This window comes from Pan paniscus, chromosome 7, assembly GCF_029289425.2.
Source record: "Pan paniscus chromosome 7, NHGRI_mPanPan1-v2.0_pri, whole genome shotgun sequence".
Classification (NCBI taxonomy): domain Eukaryota; kingdom Metazoa; phylum Chordata; class Mammalia; order Primates; family Hominidae; genus Pan; species Pan paniscus.
In genome coordinates, this window is record NC_073256.2 from 82,561,156 (window position 1) to 82,587,094 (window position 25,939).

The 25,939-nt window shown below is 37.8% G+C and overlaps 1 protein-coding gene across 7 annotated transcripts in view; it reads left to right on the forward strand.

Annotated features, from left to right (window-relative positions):
- Positions 1–25,939, forward strand: part of SGK3 (serum/glucocorticoid regulated kinase family member 3) — a 147,931-nt gene that overhangs the window by 111,016 nt on the left and 10,976 nt on the right. For all 7 annotated transcript variants that reach the window (XM_034966173.3, XM_034966175.3, XM_003831357.5 and 4 more), the window contains 10 exons: positions 6,075–6,124; positions 8,673–8,730; positions 10,825–10,908; positions 11,008–11,139; positions 15,033–15,145; positions 15,241–15,277; positions 16,052–16,138; positions 18,484–18,579; positions 22,215–22,370; positions 25,845–25,934. In XM_034966173.3, coding sequence (XP_034822064.1) covers positions 6,075–6,124; positions 8,673–8,730; positions 10,825–10,908; positions 11,008–11,139; positions 15,033–15,145; positions 15,241–15,277; positions 16,052–16,138; positions 18,484–18,579; positions 22,215–22,370; positions 25,845–25,934 — 903 coding nt within the window. The remainder of the gene's footprint in view (positions 1–6,074; positions 6,125–8,672; positions 8,731–10,824; positions 10,909–11,007; positions 11,140–15,032; positions 15,146–15,240; positions 15,278–16,051; positions 16,139–18,483; positions 18,580–22,214; positions 22,371–25,844; positions 25,935–25,939) is intronic.

Sequence of the window (25,939 nt, forward strand, 5' to 3'; positions counted from 1 at the left end):
CACTATTTCTTTTTTCTTTTGAGATGGAGTCTCACTCTGTCACCCAGGCTGGAGTGCAGTGGCATGATCTCAGCTCACTGCAACCTCCACCTCCCAGGTTCAAGCGATTCTCCTGCCTCAGCCTCCCCAGTAGCTGGGATTACAGGCGCCTGCCACCATGCCTGGCTAATTTTTGCATTTTTTCAGTAGAGATGGGATTTCACCATGTTGGTCAGGCTGGTTTCAAACTCCTGACCTCAAATGATCCACCTGCCTCAGCCTCTCAGAATGCTGGGATTACAGGCATGAGCCGCTGTGCCCAGGCCACAGATCACTATTTCTTATAAAACCTATAGAATGAGTACTTTTTATACTAAAAAGTAATATAGGTTAATCAGACAAATTTGAAAATAGGTAAAAAGAAAAGTATTATCCATATTATTGCACCCACACCTAAAAACTTTTAACATCCTGGTGATTTTCTTTCCAATCTTCTCTAATGTATAGGGTTTTAAAATTACTTAATTTTAATTATGCAGTGTATACAGTTTTATATTCTGCTTTCTTCACTTCACATCTTATTTTATCATTATTGCCACCCTTGAAACTATGTTGAATTTTGGCCAACAGAAGAGGCCTTCTTGACCACATTACATCCCACTTACTCTGCATTGTCAGGATTTTATATACAGAACAGTCAATACATACATGCCAGTTGGCATCAACTAACTTTTATTTCTGTGATATATGTACATTATTAATGTGTGTTCCTAACAGAGAATAGGGTAGCCTTGTTTTTTGTTGTTGTTGTTTATTTTTTTGAGATGGAGTCTTGCACTGTTGCCTAGGCCAGAGTCAGTGGCGTGATCTCGGCTCACTGCAAGCTGTGCCTCCCGGGTTCAAGTGATTCTCCTGCCTCAGCCTCCCGAGTAGCTGGGACTACAGGTGCCTGCCACCACGCCCGGCTAATTTTTGTATTTTTAGTAGAGATGGAGTTTCACCATATTTGCCAGGCTGCTCTCGAACTCCTGACCTTGTGATCCTCCTGCCTCGGCCTCCCAAAGTGCTGGGATTACAAGCGTGAGCTGCTGTGCCTGACCAGTGTTGTTTTTTAAACTAGATTGTGATAGCAATAAGTAAAATAAGCTTGTGCCTTATTATGAAGATGTTTTCAACATTTACCTTAGAAGGTTATATGGGAGAAGTAAATTGTAATAATTTAACTGAAAGTATTATTATGTAGCAATTAAATTATTATAAATGTTATATAACTATATCTACATAATTTAAACTTTTAAACAACTATTATTAAATATATACATGAAAATCAGAGATGATGGGTTGAAATACAGTTTTTCTTTATAATGCCTTTTAATTTTGTTATGGTTCTGTTTTTGTGATTTAAAAGATAATATGGTGCATTGGAATATTACTGTCCTAGAGCTAAAACCTTCATTTTGAAAAAAGACATATTCCTTTTTTGTGACTACTGGAAAGTAGTAATTTTCCTTCTCCAATACCCCAAGAAGATTCTCAGTTAAGAGAACAAATGTAACTTTTACATCTGTGACATGGTTGCTCCTAGGACAATGTAAAAAGCTTAAAAAAAAAAAAATCTCTGTAGCTGGTCAAAAGAGAAACAACAAACTGGGAAAAGATTTGTAACAAATAAGGCATAAGAAGAAATAACGTCTGTGTGAAAAGCCCATACAAATGGGTTTTTGAAAAGAATGATACTTAACACCATAGTAGATAAAAGGAAATGGGGCATGAAGGAATACTCTTAGTAAAAAAACATAGAGGAAAATGTTCAACGTTGATGCTATTAGCAAATGAAAATCTTAGAGAGATTTTTATTGCTCTACCAAATTAAAAAAAATGTACAGTAAATAAAATATTGCAGAACTTATAACAGTAAGGTAAAACAAGCACCCTTGGTCATCATTGGTGTCATAATTTTATGCAACTCTTTTGGAAAGCAATTCAGCAGTACATATCAAATATAAAAATATTCACATCAGGAATTGATGCAAATGGAATAATCCACACAGAAAAAAGCAAAAGATGTTCATTTCAGTATGATCTGTTAAAAACAATATTAGACTCAACCTAAATATTGACCAATCACTTAGTGTTTGTCCATATATGTTATACATTTTAAATTATTTTTCAAGATCAGATGTTAAGCTTTGACACATCAAATGAAATCAGTATTTAAAACTTATATGCATATTCACACAGTATGATTTACAGTCAGTTTTTTAAAAAGATATGCAAATACTATATGAAAGTAGTGTAAATATTTGCAAAATTATATATTGGTAAGGTTATGGATTTTAAAAAACCTTTTTCCTAATACTTTTGACATTTTCCAACTATTAGTATTTTTAATTGAAAAATGAATGATTTCAAGTAATGTTTTTAAAATCTATGTAACCATGATTTTCCATGTTTTGCTTGCTACTCATGTGAGACTAGGTAGGTTTAGGTTATTTGAAGCCTATCTTGCCTTGCAGTGGAAGACAGCTGCAGACAACTCGAAGACAGAACCAAGCTGAGAGATTTCTGGGTTCTGCCGCTGTTGGCTTTAAATCTGAGTTTTGTTCCTTTTTTTCTTTTTTCATCCATAGTGTCTGAAACTTCCACTAGAATCCCTTGAGGTTTTAAAATACAGATAAAAAGAATCTCTTTTAAAAAAGGAAAAAGCCATACTTTGTTGTATAATTGTAACTACTTATTAAGGACTTTTTTTTTTTTTTTTTTTTTTGAGACAGTCTCGCTCTGTCGCCCAGGCTGGAGTGCAGTGGCATGATCTTGGCTCACTGCAAGCTCCGCCTCCCGGGTTCATTCCATTCTCCTGCCTCAGCCTCCCGAGGAGCTGGGACTACAGACGCCCACTACCACGCCCGGCTAATTTTTTGTATTTTTTAGTAGAGACGGGGTTTCACTGTATTAACCAGGATGGTCTCCATCTCCTGACCTCGTGATCCACCCACCTTAGCCTCCCAGAGTGCTGAGATTACCGGCATGAGCTACCTCGTCTGGCCTATTAAGGACTTTTAAGTGAATAACTAAGTGAAGTTCCTAGCTGGAATATTTTAGAGGGCATCTGGACCTACTCCCTTATTTATACAGAGAAAAATAGAGGCCAAGGGAAGTCAAGAAACTTAAATGATCTCAATTAGTATTCATTCTGTTAAATAAATTATACCTCACCCTCAATTTAGTGACTAGATGTTGTCTTCAAAAATAGTAAGTACAATTGTCTAATTCGATATCCTAATACTTTTCATCATTTTAGAAATGTGTTCCATTAGGGAAATCCTTGCCTAAATAATAAAATCTAATTACATATTAACATACTTCAGGGGACAAGTTGGAAGTTGTTCATGTTGTTTAATCTGCACTATATTTAATCCTCTTCCTTCATCTTTTTTTTTTGAGATGGAATCTCTCTATTGCCCATGCTGGAATGCAATGGCTCAATCTCGGCTCACTGCAACCTCCCCCTCCTGGTTTCAAGTGATTCTCCTGCCTCAGCTTCCCAAGTAGCTGGGACTACAGGCACACGCCACCACGCCAAGCTAATTTTTGTATTTTTAGTAGAGACGGGGTTTCACCATATTGGCCAGGCTGGTCTCGAACTCTTGACCTCGTGATCCACCCGCCTCGGCCTCCCAAAGTGCTGGGATTACAGGTGTGAGCCACCACGCCTGGCCTTCCTTCATCTTTATAAGAAAAATTTATTGAATGGAAAATTAAACCAGTTATCTGCACATTCATTAACAGAAGAAGTGTATTGAAATTACAACTCAGTTTGAATTACATTGTAAGAGTCTAAGGAACACTGAAATATTTTTTCTTCCATTTTTATTATTGATTTGTTTTGATTATTTTGTAGCAGTTACGTAGTAGAAAGGAACACTGTAATATTTAAACATTAAAGGCAACTCTTAGTTAAAACTATGCCGCAACAGGACTAATCTCATTTAATGAATTTTTTATGTATAGGTAAAACAACAGGAAATAAATTTGAATTGTAACTACAACACTGATGCCAATGTTGTTTTTTCATGAGAAACTTCTTTATTTTATTTTATTTTATTTTGAGACAGTCTCATTTTGTCACCCACGGTGGAATGCAGTGCCGCTATCTCAGCTCACTGCAACCTCTGCCTCATGAGTTCAAGGGATTTTCCTGCCTCGGCCTTACGAGTAGCTGGGATTACAGGTGCCCATCACCACACCCAGCTAATTTTTGTATTTTTGGTAGAGATGGGGTTTCACCATGTTGGCCAGGCTGATCTCGAACTCCTGACCTCAGATGATCCACTCGCCTTGGCCTCCCAAAGTGCTGGGATTACAGCCGTGAGCCACCACTCCCGTTCAGAAACTTCTTAAGAACTTTTGAAGGATGAGATGATTTGCCCTTTATTTTAAAAAATAGTTTATATTCTAGATATTACAAATTTGAAATGAATTTAAGTAAAAATAAATACTACATATGTCTATAATAAGAAGTTTGATAAGATAAAATTTTCTTGGCCTGGTGCAGTGGCTCACGCCTGTAATCCCGCCACTTTGGGAGGCTAAGGTGGGTGGATCACCTGAGGTCAGGAGTTCAAGACCAGCCTGGTCAACATGGCGAAACCCTATATCTACTAAAAATACAAAAATTAACTGGGCATGGTGGTGTATGCCTGTAATCCCAGCTACTCGGGAGGCTGAGGCAGGAGAATCGTTTGAACCAAGGAGGTGGAGGTTGCAGTGAGCCAAGATCATGCCACTGCAGTCCATCCAGCCTGGGCAACAAGAGTGAAACTCTATCTCAAAAAAACAAAAAAAAAAAGTATTGGTTCTGATTAGAGAAGTTTTTAAAAGCTTTTTTATATTTATAGCTTATATGAAGTATAATTATATATTATATAGAACACTAGTAAAAGTATACATATTTGAAACATTTATAACTGATTTAATTATCTGAATGTATAAAGAGGTTTAAAGTTCATTTATGTGAAGCAGAATTTACTGACACTTGGCTTTTATAAAAAATGATCACTGATAGGATTACTAGATTAATCTGGGATTTTTGAGTTAAAATTAGAGCTAATTATTAATGAACTAGAATCTTTTATTACTTAAATTTCTTCATAGCATACTAGGTAAATAAAGATTTGCTTCTAAATTAATACCAGGGCTTAAGCTTACTGTGTTAACTGTTGCAAAGAGAAAAGCCTGTATAAAATGTTGGCGCTACCACAGTGCTAGAATTAGAAAGAAAAGGCTGAGTGCGGTGGCTCACAACTGTAATCCCAGCACTTTGGGAGGCTAAGGCAGGCAGATCACGAAGTCAGGAGGTCGAGACCATCCTGGCTAACATGGTGAAACCCTGTCTCTACTAAAAATACAAAAAAATTAGCCAGCTGTGGTGGTGGGCACCTGTAGTTCCAGCTATTCAGGAGGCTGAGACAGGAGAATGACGTGAAGCCGGGAGGCGGAGCTTGCAGTGAGCCGAGATCACACCACAGCACTCCAGCCTGGGCGACAGAGCAAGACTCTGTCTCAGAAAAAAAAAAAAAGAAAGAAAGAAAAGAAAAACACTGCTGTCTATGTTTGCTTTGTCTGTATTTACCTACCATCAAATTAAAATTGAAAACCCAGCATTTGCGATCATCATTGTCATCATCCTATCATTTCTGTCTTTGATAAACTGTTTGAAAACTTGAAAAACAAAAAGCCATTTTTAACCAGTTTTTTAGAAAGTGATCCCTCTTAAATTGCAGTTTCAATACCCACCTCCTCAAAGGAGCTTTCCTCAGTTTATTTCATTTATTTGCCAACTTAGAGCTTGATTTCTGGCTTACCTTTTTTCTTAAAACAGTTCTTGAAAATTACCATGAGAAAAATGATTATGTTTTTGTCTGTGTGTATTTCCAAGTAAGCCTATACCCTTACTGAGAATCAGGACTTTGGGTTTCTTTAGCATGGCAACAAACCAAATATTTGTGGTACAGTTATAAATATTTTATTTCAAAACATTAATTAATTTTTGAAGCTCCAATGAGAATGTTGTTTTTCTTTCCCCACCTTCACAGCTACACTCTACCTCACAGAACATCAACCTGGGACCGTCTGGAAATCCTCAGTATGTTTAATTTGCTTCAAACAATTTTTTAACTGAATTTTAGGAAGATCTTTTTTGAGCATATGCAGATATGTATAATTACACTAATTTAACTGTAGGCCTTTGAAATATAACCATAGTTACAGTGAATACAGTGCTGTCATATGCTTGTATGCTCCAGCTTTTCACTGCTTTAGGATAGCCCTGAGGAATTTTTAATCCACAGATTGTTAATTGGGTTCTGCTATTTTGTCATTGTCACTTTTCTGGGTGGGTGAGTGGGGGGTGTGTGTGTGTGTGTGTGTGTGTCTAAAATCAGTAGACCATATTTCCCAAGGGACCACAAGTCCTATGAGGTCCTCTGAAAAAAAGCACCCTTGCAGGCCTAATTGACATTCTGCTGGTGTTTGGTGTGATTGGTGCACCCCTGTTGTTAGCCAGCTTCTTCCAGAGGAGTCATAATGGACATTAGCATATTAAAGGCTATTAAACTTTGTTTACCGAGTTTCTCCCCATATTCCCAGGCTAATTGATTAGTAATGTCTGCCATGGATTGGAGGAGGAATGTGGTCTTGCTGCCCTTACTTGTAGTTATCCTTACAGGCATATTACATTTACTCTGAAGTGTTTTTTTATTCTAGGCTTTCCCTACCCTTTCCCTACCCTTTTGCTCTACTTGGAGAATGATTATAGGCAGACGGGAGAAGTGGTCCAAGGACTGCGTCCTGATACACTTCAACATTATGAGATCAGGAAAGAACTGCTAACAGAGACTGAGAAAGAGACAGTAAGATAAGAGAAAAACCAGGAATATGGTTTCCTGAAGTCAGGGGAAGAGTGCCTAAAAGAGGAGGGAGTAATTAACTCTGTTAATGTTGCTGATAGGGCAAGTAAGATGAAGATTGAAAATTGACCACTGGATTTCATGAAGTCATTGGTGACTTTTAATGAGCAGTTTCAATGGTGTGGTGGTTGGTATAAGACCCTGATCAGAAAGGGTTCACAAGAGAACTAGAGGAGAGGACAGCAGGTAGAGACAACGAGTTTACAAAACTTACTTGAAGAGTTTTTGCTTCAAAGGAAAGCAAATAAATACGATGCTAACTGGAAGTTTGGTTTTAAGCATTCTTTTCTGTTGTTCATAGCATTGAACAAAAATAGCAGCACAAAACATGGATTTTTTTTTTTTTTTTTTTTTTTTTGAGACAGAGTCTCGCTGTGTCGCCTAGGCTGGAGTCCAGTGGTGCGATCTCCACTCACCGCAGCCTCTGCCTCCCAGGTTCTCTCTCCTGAGCTTTCTGAGTACCTGGGATTACAGGCAGCCACCATCATGCCGGGCTAATTTTTGTAGAGACAGGGTTTCACCATGTTGGGCAGGCTGGTCTTGGAACTCCTGATCTCAGGTGATCTGCTTGCCTCAGTCTCCCAAAGTGCTGGGATTACAGGCATGAGCCACTGTGCCTGGCCAAAAATGGAAATTTGCTTTAAGTTAAGGTTCATCTCCAGCAGTTAACAGTGAGGCTTGGAGTATGGCCTCAGCTCGCCTATTTACTGTTTGAGGGACCTGCATGCTTTTCACTGTTAGATTTGTTTACAAAGTTATTTCAGTACCTCTGCATATCTTTAAAGAAGAAAATAGTTCAAAGGCAGGTTTTTGAAGAAGAAAAACATCTAAATATAGTTAAGTGTTTATCTCACTAATATTTACCTGTCATTATTTAACCTAGTTCTGGTTTTACTCTCATGTTTGAATTAATGATTTTTTTGATAATTAAGCAAATTTCAAATCTAAATGGATTTATTCCCCTCTTCCCATACAACTTATGAATTCAGACCATGTTGGAGGAAACGGCTCTTTTGGCTGCTTAAGCTCCCCTTTCTGCTGCCGTGTGTTTTTGTCTACATAACAGCCAATGCTGTTTTTACCTGATAGGTTAAGTTAACATAAATAAAAGGGCAGTCTTACTTTTCTCTTCCTGGTTTTCCTATATTACTGTTCATGAGAATAAGCTGAGAAGTATTTTATCTTTAATGTACAATAAGTGGTTTATATGAAACACTATAATGACTTTTTTCTCCATCAGAAATTATTCTTAGCGTCTTTACTAGGTGATCCAACTAGCAGCTTCATTTTCAGAAGAATTACCACGTTATATAGTCCTTAGAATGTATCACTTATTTATATAGTTATTTAATTTCCTCAACAACATTGGACCATGATTAATAAAATTGGTTTAGATAGAAGCTATTTCAAGTTCAAAACTCTACATATAGGATATGCATATATCCTTTTCTCCCAAAGAGAGTATTATTGAAGTTCCTCTTAAGTAGAACTTAATGAGGCTTAAATAAAGTTATGAAATGTTTTATCTGATCAGAAAGTAGATATTACTATTCATATTACCTACTGTGCATGAAAGATGAAGTACTCAGCAGGAAAGCTAGAGTTAATAGGCTGAAGTGTTTTGTGCCTAACATTTATTTTTTAAAGAGGGAGGTGCTAAGAAATGTTTAAAAGTTAATATTTCCAATTTCTAGGAGGCTAATTCTTATTGTTAATTTATTTCAGTGCCAAACCAACTGACTTTGATTTCTTAAAAGTTATTGGAAAAGGCAGCTTTGGCAAGGTAAGAGTGTTTTGTGAGGTTTTTATTTGGTTTTGGTTTTGGGTTTTTTTTTTGGAAACAGGGTCTCACTCTGTTGTTCAGGCTGGAGTGTAGTGGTGCAGTCATAGCACACTTGAACTCCTGGGCTCAAGCCATCCTCCCACCTCAGCCTCCGAGTAGCTGGGACTATAGGCACACACCAGCATGCCTGGCTAATTTTTTCACTCTTTTGTAGACAGGGCCTTGCTCTCTTGCCCAGGCTGGTCTCAAATTTCTTTCCTCAAGTGATCCTCCCACCTTGGCCTCCCAAAGTGCTGGGATTACAGATGTGAGTCACCATCCCCAGCCTAAAGTGTTTTTATTTTCTCATTCAGTAAATAAGTACTTAAGGAATTTATGCTTTATGTGTGTGAGCCACAGGACTTTTTGGTTTGCAGGATATGGAATTAAGATACTTTCCCCACCCTCAAAATACTAACAATAATTAGGGAGAAAAGGCATCTACTCAAATTCTATAATAAAGTTCACTTATTCAGAAGGTATTTGTTGAACACCTACTGTGTGCCAGATACCCTTCTGGGCCCTGGTTAGAAAAATTATGGAAATTGACATGGTTACTACCTTTGTGGTGCTTACAATCTGGGCGGGGGGAATAGTCAATTTAAAATATTCAGTCAAGTAAATAAGTACAAATAATAACAGCAGTGCAGGAAATGAAGAATAGGGTGAAATGACAAAGGACAATAGGCAGCTGAGGGAAGATTCCCACTTACATAGCTTCTCAGAAGACATGCTATTTAAGCCAAAGCTGGAAAGACAAAAATGAGCAGCTGTGTAAATAACAGTTTGAGAAGGAAACGAATGTGTAAAGACCCTGCTTATTTTCTTATGGTGTCAGATGAATCATGTAACTTGACAGTATAGCCATACCAAGGAAGGAGAATCACTTAAGGCCAGGGTTAACAGGAAAGTATCATAGATGAAGTTATCAGAATCATCGAATATATTTAAGTGCTTTTTTTACAGTGTACTTCAGTCTTTAGTAAAAATGGAATATGTATGTGTTTAATCATATTTTGCTATATTTGTAGCTTTTGGTAACTCTAGTTTGTTTTCTGGGTTTCCTTGAGACTAGAAACTGTGGCTATGCGATTAAACCCATGTATGTTTATTCACTCAGCAAATATATATTATCCACCTGCTACATGCTGAGTATTGTGCTAGTATAAGCAATAGAAAGTTAGAAATGAATCCTGCTCTCAAAATCCCCAAAATTCTATTGGAATGCTTGACATAGTTGTCATTAAGAACAAAAGCATTATCTGTCATTAAAAACAAAAGCATTGTGGCACATACCTGTAATCCCAGCTACTTGGGAGCCTGAGGCAGGAAGATCACTTCAGTGCAGGAGTCCAAGACCAGCCTGGGCAACATAGCAATGGATAACATGACGAAACCCCATCTCTACAAAAATTAGCCAGGTATGGTGGCACACGCCTGTAGTCCCAGCTATTTGGAAGACTGAGACAGGATGATCACCTGAGCCTTGGAGAGGTCAAGGCTGCAAGTGAGTGAAAATTGCACCACTGCAAGATACTCTAGATTTCTTTAGATTCTTTAAAGCCTCTGCATGGGACCCAGCCCACTATAGAAATCCATGGCACTTTTTCTTCTGAACTCTTCTGAATTTAAAACCTGTTAAGAAAAATCTCAGTATGAAACAGTACATTTTGATTACCTAAAAAACATTTCCTTATCCTTGTTAATGTAGCCGTGAAGTTTATAACAATATTTTCTACAGGCAATATTTTCTCCTGGAAGTACAGGAGACTTCCAGGATTCAGGGCTGGAGCACATGCATGCATACACACACAAACTTCTCAAGCAGTGTAGATTTGGGCACTTAAATTTAGTTTAAAAAATCTCAAATATCAACACATTAAGTGACAAAGAAAAGGTGCCTGATTACTTGATTTTTAAAACAAAAACATGATCTAGGTCCCTTATGGACTTTCTTTTTACAGAATTTAAGAAGTATTGATGTATTGACAAGTGAATTATTTCTATCAAAATTTGAAATTTCTAATAGTATACACTAATGTTTAACTATAACAGGTTCTTCTTGCAAAACGGAAACTGGATGGAAAATTTTATGCTGTCAAAGTGTTACAGAAAAAAATAGTTCTCAACAGAAAAGAGGTAAAATAAAATAGTTGTTGTTTCTCTCAAGCCCATTTTCTCAATTAAGAGAGTTGTTTTCTAGTGTATAATACAATTGATCTTTTGCCTTTTTTCCAGCAAAAACATATTATGGCTGAACGTAATGTGCTCTTGAAAAATGTGAAACATCCATTTTTGGTTGGATTGCATTATTCCTTCCAAACAACTGAAAAGCTTTATTTTGTTCTGGATTTTGTTAATGGAGGGGAGGTGAGTTTTATAATGAGTTTTCTAATGTTAATAGTTTAGAAAAATAGCATAAAGTCAAAGTTTTTCTTGTAAGTTTTAAAAGGACAGTATAAAATCAGTAGCTTTTTATAGCAATAATATTCAAGGTACTGGCTGAGTACAGGATGTGGAGAATTGTAACACAGAGCTTTTAAGCATATGGTATAGTTGAGAAGGTTCATAAAAGAACCTTGATATGAAGCTGCTGGCTTCATGGACAGGTTTGTCACTAAACTGTATAGCAAGAATAACATATTGAAATATTAGAATAAAATGTGATTTGTAATTTAGGCAATTATCTCAACAGTTGCATACAAATATTACTCCAGCTTCTCATTTTCCAAGATGTGCAAATTATTAATCAGATGAGATAATCCTCTAATAAGGGGCTCTGTGGTGGTAGCTTGGCTCAGTGACTCGCACCTTTAGTCTCAGCTACTCAGGAGGCTGAGGCAGAAGGATCACTTGAGTCCAGGAGTTTGAGGCTACAGTAAGCTATGATTGCACTGCAGCCTGGGTAACAGAACGAGACTCCATCTCTTTTTTTAAAAAAAAAAGACTTTATGATAAAGTCTGTTTTGGAAATGTTTCATGTTATATCCATTTCTTGGTGATTCACAGTATGCCTCAGCATGTTAAAGACTTTGAGAAATTCTGCCTTAAACAAAGTCAGGATATCTTTTTTTTTTTTTTTTTTTGAGACAGCGTCTCACTCTGTCACCCAGGCTGGAGTGCAGTGGTCACAGCTCACTACAGCCTCAACCTCCTCAAGTTGGATGTCTTAAGAGAATTTTTTAAAACCGTGCAGTCCCCTTTTTTGTTTCAACCAATCTCTTAAGTATTACACAAAACTCTGATTCAGATGGATATTGAAATACACTTTGGGAAATGCTGCTATTAAAATAATTACAATAATAACTAACTTCCATTGAGTATTACTTAGTATCCATCACTCTGGCTCTTTGTACATATAATTTTACCTTCACAACAATCTATAGTAAGACTGACTGAGGCACAGAGAAGCTAGGTAGCTTGTAGAAGTAATGTGGTTAGTATCAGAGGCAGGGATTGAACTGAGGCAGCCTGATTCCAGGATCTAGGCAGCTGACCTCTCAACCCTCACACCTTTCTAATTTGTTTGGTCTTTGAACTGTGAATGTCTAAAAAATTTTTTTAACTAATAGGTATTGTCATATCTTTACAAAGGGATCTTTCATTCCCCAATCTCTGAGCAGAAAATGACTATTTCAGCATTTAACTGTAGAAGAAAGGAACTGTAAGGAAAATTAGTTAATATTCTGCAAAACCGAAAGATGGTCAGACACACCTAGATCATTTTGGGGGAAGATTGTAAAAAGAATGATTATTCACCTTTCTGCATCTGTCACAAAAGTCCCTTAAGGCCAGGTGTGGTGGCTCAACACCTATGATCCCAGCAATTTGGGAGGCTGATATGGGTGGATCACTGGAGCCCAGGAGTTCAAGACTAGCCTGGGCAACATGGCGAAACCCCATCTCTACAAAAAAAATAACAAAAATTATCTGGGCATGGTGACATGCCTCCATAGTCCCAGCTACTCAGGAGGCTGAGGTGGGAGGATTGTTTGAGCCCAGGAGGTTGCGGCTGCAATGAGCCATGATCACACAACTGTACTCCAGCCTGGGTGACAGAACAAGACCCTGTGTCAAAAAAAAAAAAAAAATTCCCTTAAGACTCTTCAGTGTAGAGGCAAGATTATCCATCTCTCAGGCATCCTGATTCATTGATGCAGGTGACCCCACATTGTTTTCACCTTGAAGGTTGTCGTCTAATTTTGTGTGTGCCCAAGTGCTGACAGATAAAGAGAATTTATTGAGGCTTGGCACTTTGCAATTATTTTACATGCATTATGTCAGTAAATCACAACTCTTTCAGAAAACACTATTATGCCCATTTAATTTGCCATGGCATTAATATTAAATGCCATGAAATTTTCTTTCTTATTTATTTATTGAGACGGAGTCTCTCTCTGTCACCAGGCTGGAGTGCAGTGGTGCGATCTCAGCTCACCGCAACCTCCAACTCCCTGGTTCAAGCGATTCTTCTGCCTCAACCTCCCGAGTAGCTGGGATTACAGGCACGTGCCATGACGCCCAGCTAATTTTTGTATTTTTAGTAGAGACGGGGTTTCGCCATGTTGGCCAGGATGGTCTCAAACTCCTGACTTCATGATCCACCCGCCTCAGCCTCCCAAAGTGCTGGAATTAAAGGCGTGAGCAACCGCACCTGGCTGAAATTTTCTTATTTATAAATAAGAAAATTGAGGTTCGGAGAGGTTAAATAACTGTCTCAATGTTACAGTGTTCTAGTAAGTGTCAGACCCTGCATTTAACCTAGATATCTCGACTGCAGAGCCCATTCTTAATTAAGTGCCACCTTGTGTCTTTGAAATGTTCATGTGAAGCATCTAAGTGCAGGTGAGATCCCACTGTGAGCTCCCTGCTTTATGTGTGGTTTCTTCGTGCTCTTTTAGGGCTTTGCTTCTGAGACCTTTTTGTACAGTGACTGCTCACTGGCAAAGATTGAAAGAGGTAGGCTTGTCATCTGAAAGATGCAAGATAATGAAAAAAGGAGAATAAAATACAATAGAATGCCAGGGTGGGTGGAGGAGAAGTTGAGTGGGTAATAGGTAGACAAGGGTTAAAGATGAGGAGAAAGGATAGGAGTGTGGTTTCCATACATTGTTACTCTTATTTTCCCCCAGTGTTCATACTTAGAAATTTTAACTTTGACATACGAATACTTAGCTTTGTATACTACTTCATATCTTTTTTAGAGCAAAGTAGAATAAAAACAAATAAGTTTTATGACACTTGGCAGATGAGCAAGCCTCTCTGAGCCTCAACTTCCGATTTCCTGAGTCAAAATCGTTGGCTAATGTCCACATAGGAGACATCAACATTGAGGTGGTGGTTAAAACCAACAGAATGGATAAAGTTACCTGGGAAGGGTATTTGGAGAAAAAATAACACGTGGACCAAGGGCAGAAACCCTGTCATCCCTGCATTTTCCGAGGCCAGAAAGGAGCAGAGATGGAATTCACCAAGACTCAAGGAGAGATTTTTGTCTTAGAAGCCAACGGACCCAGTGGAAACTTCCCCCAGGCAGTAACCTTAGTTAAAGGCCAGGTTATAAGAAATAAATTAAAAATTAGGAAGTATAAGAAATGAACTAGAAAGTCCAACTGCTGTTTAGCTGCAGCTGGTTGCTGCTGCTGTGAAGTGTAGGCCTAATGGTCCAGAGCTTATCTTTTTTTAAAAAAAACTAAAACCATGAATTTTTACCCCCAAATTCCCAGTTTTTAATGTTATCAACTAATTCAGATTTTTTGAAAAACAGTATTTGGCTCAAGTAAATTATATGTATGGATATATATATATATATATATATATATTCATATGGGTTATATTTGTTCTGCTGGGCTCTAGTTTTTAATCTCTGAATAGTGTTTGTTTTTTTCAAATGGAAAACAGTCCAGAAAGGCCCTGTAAGATAATTACATGGCAATATCAAGATCGTTGATCTTCATTGATAATCTTTTCCAGAACAGTTGCCTGGAAGGGTGAGGACATTTTTGCATTAAGTAGTAAATGGGAGATGAGTGACATTAGCAAGGGTAAACAAAGACACGTGGTTGAAGAGAGAGAATGATTGTTAGGTGGGGACATGGATGAAGGGGGGTCACATTTCTGTGCCTTGTTAACATTTTTAGCTCACATTCAAAGTAACAAAGAACAATTCCTACCTTTGTATTTACCGAATATATTTGTTTAATGCTATGTGTGACTGATCCTAACATTCTCTCTCCCCCCCACCCCCACAACCAATTTGACAGCTTTTTTTCCACTTACAAAGAGAACGGTCCTTTCCTGAGCACAGAGCTAGGTTTTACGCTGCTGAAATTGCTAGTGCATTGGGTTACTTACATTCCATCAAAATAGTATACAGGTACAATTTTAAAATATACTTGTAAAAATTGTATATAACAATATTTTATTTCGGTTTGTATTCAGTTTTGCTTTTCTTTCCTTTTAATTTGATAGAGACTTGAAACCAGAAAATATTCTTTTGGATTCAGTAGTAAGTATTCTCTTTTAAAAATCTACTAGTTCTCAATTTTTGTTGTTGCTTTTATGCTTAGTGCAAAAAAAGTCTCAGAGATTCTGTACTGCGTTATTTTATTTATATAACATTCTCAAAATGACAAAACGGTAGGGATGGAGAACAGATTAGTGGTTGACAGGGTCCAAGGGGATAGAGAGTGCAAAGATAAAGGGGTAGCATTAGGGAAGTTCCTTTGGTGGTGGTTACACGAATCTATACATCTGTATTGCGTAGAGCTACACACACACACAAAGCATGCATGTAAAAAGTGAAAACTGAATAAGGTTGACAGTCTGGTTAATAGTATTGTACCAATGACAATTTCCTCTGTATACTATTTTGCAATTTCATGTGGATCTATAATTATGTCAAAATAAAAGGAGTTTGAAAATTGTTAATTTATTGGCCGGGTGTGATGGCTCACGCCTGTAGTCCCAGCACTTTGGGAGGCCAAGATGGGTGGATCACTTGAGGTGGCACGCCTGGGCAACATGGCCAAACACCATCTCTACTAAAAATGCAAAAATTAGCCAGGTGGCACGCGCCTGTGGTCCCAGCTACTCAGGAGACTGAAGCATGAGAATCGCTTGAACCCAGGAGGCAGAGGTTGCAGTGAGCCGAGATCACACCACTGCACTCCAGCCTGGGCAACAGAGTAAGACTCTGTTTCAAAAAAAAAAAAAAATTAACTGAAAAATTGTCAATTCATATTTATGCATTGTTTTATCTTACTGCCCCTGTATTTGTCAGGGACATGTTGTCTTAACAGATTTTGGGCTTTGTAAAGAAGGAATTGCTATTTCTGACACCACTACCACATTTTGTGGGACACCAGAGGTAAGAAATATATCTCATTGTCATTTATATAATCATGTATAAAATGCAAATATGAATTACAGATTGCATATATAAATTTAAAATAAGAAAAGTAGAATAAAAACTGTCATTTCAGCTTCCAGCCAGCTGGAAATACCTGATAATCATGCCTTGATAGTTGGGTATTTTTAACTGTGATTGTTAGATACTGCAAGACCCTTTTGAATAATCCAACAAATATAAATTATGTTTATTTGTTTTTAATGGTAGAAGTTTACCTTAGGCTTCTTTATGCATTTAATTATATTTCTTTTTTTGTTTTTGTTTTCTTCTAAGGTAAATATTGTAGAAAATTATATTTCTAATCCTTTAAAAATCACAAATCAGTGATGAAAGTGTTCTTTCTGTGACTATGTTAACAACATTGAATCACACACTTTATTTAAATGGGTGAATTGTGTGATATGTGACTATTTTAATAAAGCTGTTTTTCTTTTAAAAAATGAGCTAAAGCAAATATGGCAAAATATTAACACGACTATATCTCAGTTGCAGTTTATTGGTTTCTCTTGTTTTTTATATGCTTGAAATATTTTGTAACAAAATTAAGTGTTTGCTTACTAGAAGAAAATAAAGCAGTGGATATGGAAAAACAAATCACAAATCAGAATTTATTTATCAGAACATCCCATTTTCTAATCATGTTAGCTAGCAAAAAAAGTATCTATTTGTGACAATAGTAATGATCCTTACAAATCATGTAAAAGCTTTATTATTCATACTTCACACACATAAACAAGTTTAGTTTATTTTGAACTGTCCAAATTCCAAGGTATTTATAATGATTTTAGGTACCACGTAATATTTCATCTTTATCGTGGAGTACTTGCAAATACAATGTTGAAAATGTGTGAGAGAATGGCTTCTAACTGAGTTCAGAAACTTAACTAAAAGTATCTCTAAGTAATAAATATTTACCTTGAAATGGGTTTTTCCTTCTTTTTTCTGTCTAACCCTAGTGCTTGTATATATTTATAACCATTGTGTTTTGGCTTCTGGATGAAGAAACAGTCTTTGTTATTGTATATTAATTTCATAGTTAAAATATTTTGCCATTTCTTTTCTTTTTCTTTTCCTTTTTTTTTTTTTTTTGAGATGGAGTCTCGCTTTGTCATCCAGGCTGGAGTGCAGTGGCGCGATCTCAGCTCACTGCAAGCTCCGCCTCCCAGGTTCACACCATTCTCCTGCCTCAGCCCCCCGAGTAGCTGGGACTACAGGCGCCCGCCACCATGCCCGGCTAATTTTTTGTATTTTTGGTAGAGACGGGGTTTCACCGTGTTAGCCAGGATGGTCTCAATCTCCTGACCTTGTGATCCACCCGCCTCAGCCTCCCAATATTTTGCCATTTCTTTAGATCACATAAAAAAGCTTAAGAGGAAATTATTTTCTTACATGTATTTCATATGGGAAGAGGTAATATATTTTGGAATGTAAAATTCAAGTTCACTGTCTTAGATGTGTTAAGTTGTGATCAGTCTAAATTTCCTACAAATTAAAATGTAAATAGACATCTACAACTTACACAAGTTTTCTAAATAATATGTTAGAGAATTGCTGTTATAATTCTCAAATGAGAATGCAATTCTTTCTTTTTTACTGAAAAGAAAAAAAAGGATTATAATTGCTACATTAAATATTCTTGCCAGGTGCCGTGGCTCATGCCAGTAATCCCAGCACTTTGGGAGACCAAAGTGGGCAGATTGCTTGAGCCCAGAAGTTCCAGACCAGCCTGGGCAACATGGCTAAACCCCCCGTCTCTATGAAAAATACAAAAAACTAGCCAGGTGTGGTGGCGCATGCCTCTAGTCCCAGCTCCTCAGGAGGCTGAGGTGGGAGTATCACCTGAGCCCAGGAAGTCAAGGCTGCAGTGAGCTGTGATTGTGCCACTGCATTCCAGCTTGGGCGACAGAGAAAGATCCTGTCTCAAAAAAACAAAAAAATTATTTAAGGGGAAAACATGAATAATGACCAAATGAACTTCTAAAATAATCTTTGAAAGACTTTCCCCACAAATACCTACATCACCTATTGGGAATTATAGATTCTACCTTCGCGATACTCTTATTTATTTTAACTGTATCACAGTTTCCAAGGAGAAATGCAGAATACATGTATTTTGAAGTGTTCTAGTTGACATTAGCTAAGAACCACTGGTGTAGAATGAGAATATCCAACCCACTGGAAATCTAGATAATTTGGTTTCAGTATGATAGCAACAACTAAAATTTGTTAAATTTCTCAATTATTTATAAATTTTGTCTTGATTTGTTTACTGACTTGCTCTAATATTTTATTGTTTTCTATAGTATCTTGCACCTGAAGTAATTAGAAAACAGCCCTATGACAATACTGTAGATTGGTGGTGCCTTGGGGCTGTTCTGTATGAAATGCTGTATGGATTGGTATGTATTTCTATACCTCATTATTCCAATGTATTATCATTGATTTGATTGTCTGTCTGTCTCTCTCTCCCACCTTAAGAATCTCATGGACACTTAGATAACACTAACAGAGCAGTAATAGCCTGGTTAAATGAACCCAAAACCACATTAGGAATAAGGACAAAAAGAGGCTGGGCATGGTGGCTCACGCCGGTAATCCCAGCACTTTGGGAGGCCGAGGCAGGCAGATCACTTGAGGCCAGGAGTTCGAGACCAGCCTACACAACGTGGCGAAATCCCATCTCTACTAAAAATACAAAAAATTATCTGGGTGTGGTAGTGCATACTGTAGTCCCAGCTGCTTAGGAGGCGGAGGCCCAAGAATCGCTTGACGCCAGGAGGCAGAGTTTGTAGTGAGCCAAGATTGCACCACTGTACTCCAGCCTGGGTGACAGAGGGAGACTCTGTCTCAAAAAAAAAAAAAAAAACCCTTTTTATTTTGTTACTAGTTTTTTTGAATTAATATAATTGTTTCTCTGCTATTCTAATAACTACTTCAGATGTTCTTACCCCCTTGGCATTTTTAGAAATAGACAACTGGTTGTAATATTAAAATTATCTGCTTCCATTCAGTTTACTCAAATATCACTCTAATTTTAAGATAATGGACAAAAAAAGATTTTACATCTATCAATAAATTACTGTATTTCAGAAGATCTTTTGGTTTTTGCCTTTTATTTTAATAGATTTAATTAATACACAGGCGCTCAGCTTTTCCCATCATTGGAGATCACTCTGTTCCCATCCCTGAAAACACCATGTCTTAAAAATTTTCTTGAAAAAAGTGATGTTTATGCAGTCAGTTTGCCCAGTTCTTATTTAGTTAAAGACACATAGGCTGGCCAGAGCTTCTGATTAATGAGAATAAAGTTTTTTCACTACATTGAGTTAATATTATTCCAACCCAAAGCAAACAGTGTAGGCATTTTAGTTAGCTCAAATAGCTTTATAAGAGTACATGTATGTTTTTCTGTAGGCTTTTTGACATGTTTAGAATAGTTCCTAGACTCCCTTTGTGGTCCCTTAAGTGTCCAGCAGCCTCATGCTGGGAACCATGTGCGAATCCCTGAGGCTGCTGCTACTGCTGATGTTAAATGCCACTGTCAGCCAAGACCTGAGCTGAGTGTCTATTTGCTTTTTATTGAAAACTGTGGCGCTTACAGTGAAATTCAGCACATGAAGTACGTTTCAGAGCGTTTGTTTTATCTTGCTAGTTTCGAATGATAGATTCCTGTGAAAGCCAACACCATCTCTTCTTTGCCCTTGACTGTGACCTGCATGTTAAAAGATCTAGTTTTCTGGTTATGCTGCTGACTTAGAACATTGGAAAACCACTTTATACCTGATTTCCCTTTAAGCACTATTTATTTGCCATCTTGATATTTCAGAATCCTTCAAATTTATTTAGAGGACTTTGAAAATATATCATTGCACATAAAATGCAGTTGATTCAAAAGAGAACATTTGAAACATACATTTTATTAATCAAACTTTTATTGTTTTAAAATGAAGTTTTATTTTGGCCAGCCACAGTGGCTCACGCTTGTAATCCCAGCACTTTGGGAGGCCAAGGCAGGCAGATCACCTTAGGTCAGGAGTTCAAGACCAGCCTGTCCAACATGGCAAAACCTCGTCTCTACTAAAAATACAAAAACTAGCCTGGCACAGTGGCATGCCCCTGTAATCCCAGATACTTGGGAGGCTGAGTCAGGAGAATCACTTGAACCCGGGAGGCGGAGGTTGCAGTGAGTGGAGATCATGCCACTGCACTCCAGCATAGGCAACAAAGCGAGACTCCGTCTCAAAAAAAAACAAAAAACAAAAAAAAGTCATATTTTAAAAGATAAGCTTTTTCTTTCCTACACAAAGGAAAGGAAAAGTGGCAAGCCTATAAAACTCCCTTAACTTTAAAAATTATGTATACTTTAATTTTTATTTTTACTTTTTTTGAGACAGAGTCTCACTGTGTTGCTCAGGCTGGAGTGTAGTAGAATGATCACGACTCACTGCAACCTTGACTTCCCAGGCTCTGATGCTTCTCCCACCTCAGCCTGCTGAGTAGCTTGGACTACAGGCATGCACCACCCCACCTAGCTTGCTTATTTATTTATTTATTTATTTATTTATTTATTTATTTATTTATAGTAGAGACAGGGTGTCGCCATGTTGCCTAGGCTGGTCTCAAACTCCTGAGCTCTAGTGATCTGCCCACCTCAGCCTCCCAAAGTGCTGGGATTTCCAGTGTGAGCCACTGTGCCTGGCGTCACTTTTTATTTTGTAAATTTCTGTATTGTTTGGATTTGTTACAACAAGCATATATTACTTTTCTAATTTTCACAAAAAGAGACTGAAAAGAAAAAAATGTCATTTTAATGTTTTAAGTCAGATTCATCTTATTTTATAAAAATACTGGTAACTAATATTTAAAAGGTAAAAACAAACCCACAAGGGTAAAATATTAGAGACCAGTCCTCTGGTGAATAAATCGGGTTTTTTGTTTTTTGTTTTTTTTTAAAAAAAAGAACAGTAACATTTTACATGGTAATTCCCTCTTTGGAAAAATGTTTCTGGTGCTCTGGACACATTAATTCAAAAGGAAGTAGTTTTGTAGGTTACATATTACAACCTTGCAGATAGAACCTGAGTAGCATGATAATCTTCTTTCCTCTTATTCCCAGAGTACAGAAACCTGTACAGCTCATTTTTTTTCTCAAAAGTTGTTACTTTATTTATTTGAGATGGGGTCTCGCTCTGTTGCCCAGGCTGGAGTGCAGTGGCGCAATCTCAGCTCACTGCATCCTCCGCCTCCCAGGTTTAACCGATTCTCATGCCTCAGCCTCCTGAGTAGATGAGACTACTGGCGTACACCACCATGCCCAGCTGGTTTTTTATTTTTTCAGTAGAGACGGTTTCACCATGTTGCCCAGGCTGGTCTTGAACTCCTGGCCTCAAGCGATCTGCCCACCTCAGCCCCCCAAAGTGCTGGGATTACAGGCGTGAGCCACCACACCTGGTCTTTATTTTTACTTTAAACCTTTATAATTAGATGATTAACTAGCTAATGCTTGTGTTGAAGCTATACCCCAAGTCTTTTGGCTGTTGCGGTGGCATTTTTAATTCTGCAAAGTACAGTCATAATATTATCTGTGTCATAAGTACCTAAGAAACATTATCTTCAGGCCTCCATCTCTACTAGAAATCCCTTTGTTTTAGTGAGTTTATTCCCAAGTCTGAAATTAATGTTTGATCTGTCTTGAACTTCTATTTCCAATGATTCTGTCATTATGCCTATGATAAGGTTGGTGGTTTTCTCTAAAACAGGTACTACTACAAGTTGTATATAATTTAACAGCTGTCTACAAGGTGCTGTTGAACAAACTGGCCCTAATTCATTCAGTGAACACTTATTAAGCTCTGTGATGTGTTTGGTTTTAGAATCTCTTTGCTTCAGGAAGCCACACTGCAGGTGTCTACACGTCCCAAGAGGTCCATACATTTTTTCAACTGACTGCTCCCTCAAGGTTAAAGCCATTTTAACCCCATTTGCGCATAATTTGTTTACCACTAAGTTTATTTTGCTTTTTTTTTTTTTCCAGCCTCCTTTTTATTGCCGAGATGTTGCTGAAATGTATGACAATATCCTTCACAAACCCCTAAGTTTGAGGCCAGGAGTGAGTCTTACAGCCTGGTCCATTCTGGAAGAACTCCTAGAAAAAGACAGGCAAAATCGACTTGGTGCCAAGGAAGACTTTGTATGTAACAGCTTTTCTAGCTCCAGCTTTATTTAAGCTTATTTAAAATTTGGAAATAAAGCTTTATTTTATATGGTATTTAATGGAATGAATACAACATGCGGAGAATAGCAACATGGAAAAAAAGCATACTTGTCTCCACAGTTTTCACCTGTATTTATATAAAACTATGTAGTATTTAAAGCACTTTCTGTTGCATACACTTTTGCCCTATCCACCACATACACTTTCGCACCCTATTATTTACTTGATTTTCATTTATTACAAATTCCCCTCCCCTTCTTTTTAAAAAGTGTTGTGTGGCATATTTTCACTACCTAAACTTTCTTTTGCTGTTTTTATTGCTAAATAATACTAACATTTTCATGAACTAATAACACAGAGACTAACCAACTAGTAAGCTTTTTGTTGAGGGTTTGGGACTATCTAAAGTCTAAATCATTTCCTTTAGCAGGAATTTGTTAAGTGCCTCCTGTCTGCATGAAGTAATGTCTTTTGCCTTGAACACTAAGTCACTTTTTTTTTTTTTTTTAAGAATTTGGTGAGACCTCTTTGAGATAATTAGGGAATCTGCATGTTTGTTTCAAATAAGGGTAATTAAATTTGTAGTGTAGTTACCGGCATTATGTTAGTGTGTCAGTAAATGCACAAAAATATTGAGGAATATGAACTTTTGAATTGCTTTCTCAGATATTCTTGGAGGCTGCTTATCAATTTTGAACTTGAGCTGTGAATAAAAGACTTTGCTGCTACTGCTCTACCCCCGCTCCCCAGTTCAGCTGGTAGCTCTGCCAACAACTTCCTTTCCGTTGTTCCAGACAGTCTTGCTAATATTTCACACCTCCTTGTCCCTTGGTCCATTTATTGAATTCATTGACAGAGATTGCAGCTCTAGATGAATCCAACTATCATCTCATGGGCTGCTGAACAGTGCTAAAGAAGGTAACAAACTGGGCATATTGGAAGCACTGTGAACCTCGTCTGTGCTTCCCCACTGTCTGGTAATACTCTTTGTTTCTCTGTGTAGCTTACTCTCTTCCTCTCTGTATTAACTATTTCACACCTTCTCTCCAGACTTCCCAGATTCCTTTTCTTCTTCTTCACTTTTAATAGATGATCTTGCCTTCTATTTTGTAAGGAAAATAGAACCATTAGGGTGGAGCTAACTTAGCTTCCTGCTATCAAATCCACAGACCTATATACACTTGCAGGATCCTGTCATTTTCTTCTTCGTATTGTAGTGGAAAAGGTCTGTTTCCACCTGTGCACTGTATCCTGTCCATTTGTAAGGAACCCTGTCCATGTTTGTTTGTTTTGCACAAATAACTGCTCCCCTTTTTTTCTGGTTCCTTCCAGTCAGTAATTAAATGTTATCAAATCTGTTGCTTCTTAAGCCAAAAAAACCCTCAGTCTTACTCTCGTGAGAGGTACTACTCTATCTCCTTCCCTTCTTAGCCAAACTTGTTGGAAGTTTTCTTTGTTCAGTCTCCCTTTCCCAAGTTCTTTCATTTCTCAATCTACCACAAAATAGCCAGTAGAATTGCTGGATACTACTTTTCCTCAACTTATGCCACCCTCAGCAGCATTTAAACTTGCAACACTCTCCTGTTCCCTAGCCTTCTGCAAGAGCACACGTGCGTCTCATCTCAGGCTTTTCTTTCTGTATTTCTGGACCGTTCTCCATTATCTCCTGTGTAAGCTCCTTTTCAAACTTCAAGTGTTGCAGTGCCCTGTCGTCCTAAACCCTCTTTTCTTCCGTGCTGTCTTCCTGGGCAATCTCAATTGGTCCCATGGCTTTAGTTATCTATATGTTTTCATCTCACACATTTATATCTTCTGTACTCTTCAGCCCTCTCTTCTAAACTCTAGACTTACATAGTATCTGCCTGCTCAACATCACCACTTGGAGTTCCTGAGAGTACCTCAGATGCCGCTATTGTCCCCCTGTGCTCTCTTTCATATTAAAGGACATCACTGTCCATGTGGCTATTCAGGCCAGAAATCTGAGAGGCATTCTTGATTCTTCTCTCTTCCTTACTTCCATATTCAACAAACAGCCAGTTCCTTTTTGCTGCCTGAATCTTTCCCATATCCAGACATTTCTAGCCCCACTGCTACTACTCTTGTCCTACTCTTTGTCATCTTTAGTCTGGTTACAGTGGTTGCTATTTTTCCCTTATCTGGTCTTGACTCTTCAATCTAATTCTCCCTGTAGCCAGGGTGATGTTTTGGGGGAATTTTTTTTTTTTTTTTGAGACAGGGTTTTGCTCTGTCACCGATGCTGGAGTGCAGTGGTGTGATCACGGCTCACTGCAGCCTCAACTTCCCAGGTTCAAGTGATCCTCCCACCTCAGCCTCCAAATAGCTGGATTACAGGCATGTGCCACCACACTGTTTTGTAGAGATGGGAGTCTCATTATATTGCCCAGGTTGGGTTTGAACTCCTGGGTTCAAGTGATCCTCCCACTTCAGACTCCCAAAGTGCTGGGATTATAGGTGTGAGCCACTGCGCCTGGCCCAGGGTGGTGGTTTAAAAAACATTTCTCACCAACCTGATGCTTTAAAAAACAAACAAATAGAAAAACCAGTTGTGACATTCTCATAACTAAATCCCCTTGATGGCTTCTTATGACCCTAGAGCAAAATCCAAAATGTTTCATGTAGACCTGATATGATACAGCCAGTTTAGCTCTTGAGCTTCATTCACCTTATGTGACAGTCCCATCCCTCCCTACACTGCAGCCATATTGGACTCTCATTTTCTTGACCATACTAACCTCTTTGCCACCTCAGAGCCTTTCTGGAACATGCTCTCCCCATTCTTTTGTCTGGCTTAATTCTTACTCATTTTTCAGACCTCTGGTGAGATACCACTTTCTCTAAGAAGTCTTTTTTAACCCACCAAATTAGGTTGGATCCTACTTTATACACTCCTGTGGCATCTTGAAGGAAAAAAAGCTAGAGTCAATACTGTGCCATTGTTTGGTAATACCAACCCTGAGTGGGATATTTTTTTATTAGTAGAACTCATGACTGATTTTATTTCTACTCCACTGTATAAAGCTCTCTGCCCAACTTCTTTACCCACCTACTCCAGTAATAACACTAATTCTTTGTAACTCTGTAGTGCTTTATTCTTTTCATAGCACTTTACATCCATACTTTACACTGATCCTGAAAACATACTTCCCCTGAAGTATTAAGGGCAGAAAGGTTATCCCCATTTTACCACTGAGGAAACTGACTGTGAAGAGAATACAACTTAAGTTTAAGTAGGTCATTCTAAGTAACTTTCTTTCAGTCTTTCTATTGCTTACATGAATAACATCATTTTGCCACACAAATAACATACACATGTTCCTAAAAAGAGTTATTGAGGGGCAAAATAGTAATAGTTTGGCTTCATAAAATTATGCAGTTAGTACTTAATATATTCTTCGGCATTAGTAAAACAAATTTTTTTTAATATTCCAGCTTGAAATTCAGAATCATCCTTTTTTTGAATCACTCAGCTGGGCTGACCTTGTACAAAAGAAGATTCCACCACCATTTAATCCTAATGTGGTAAG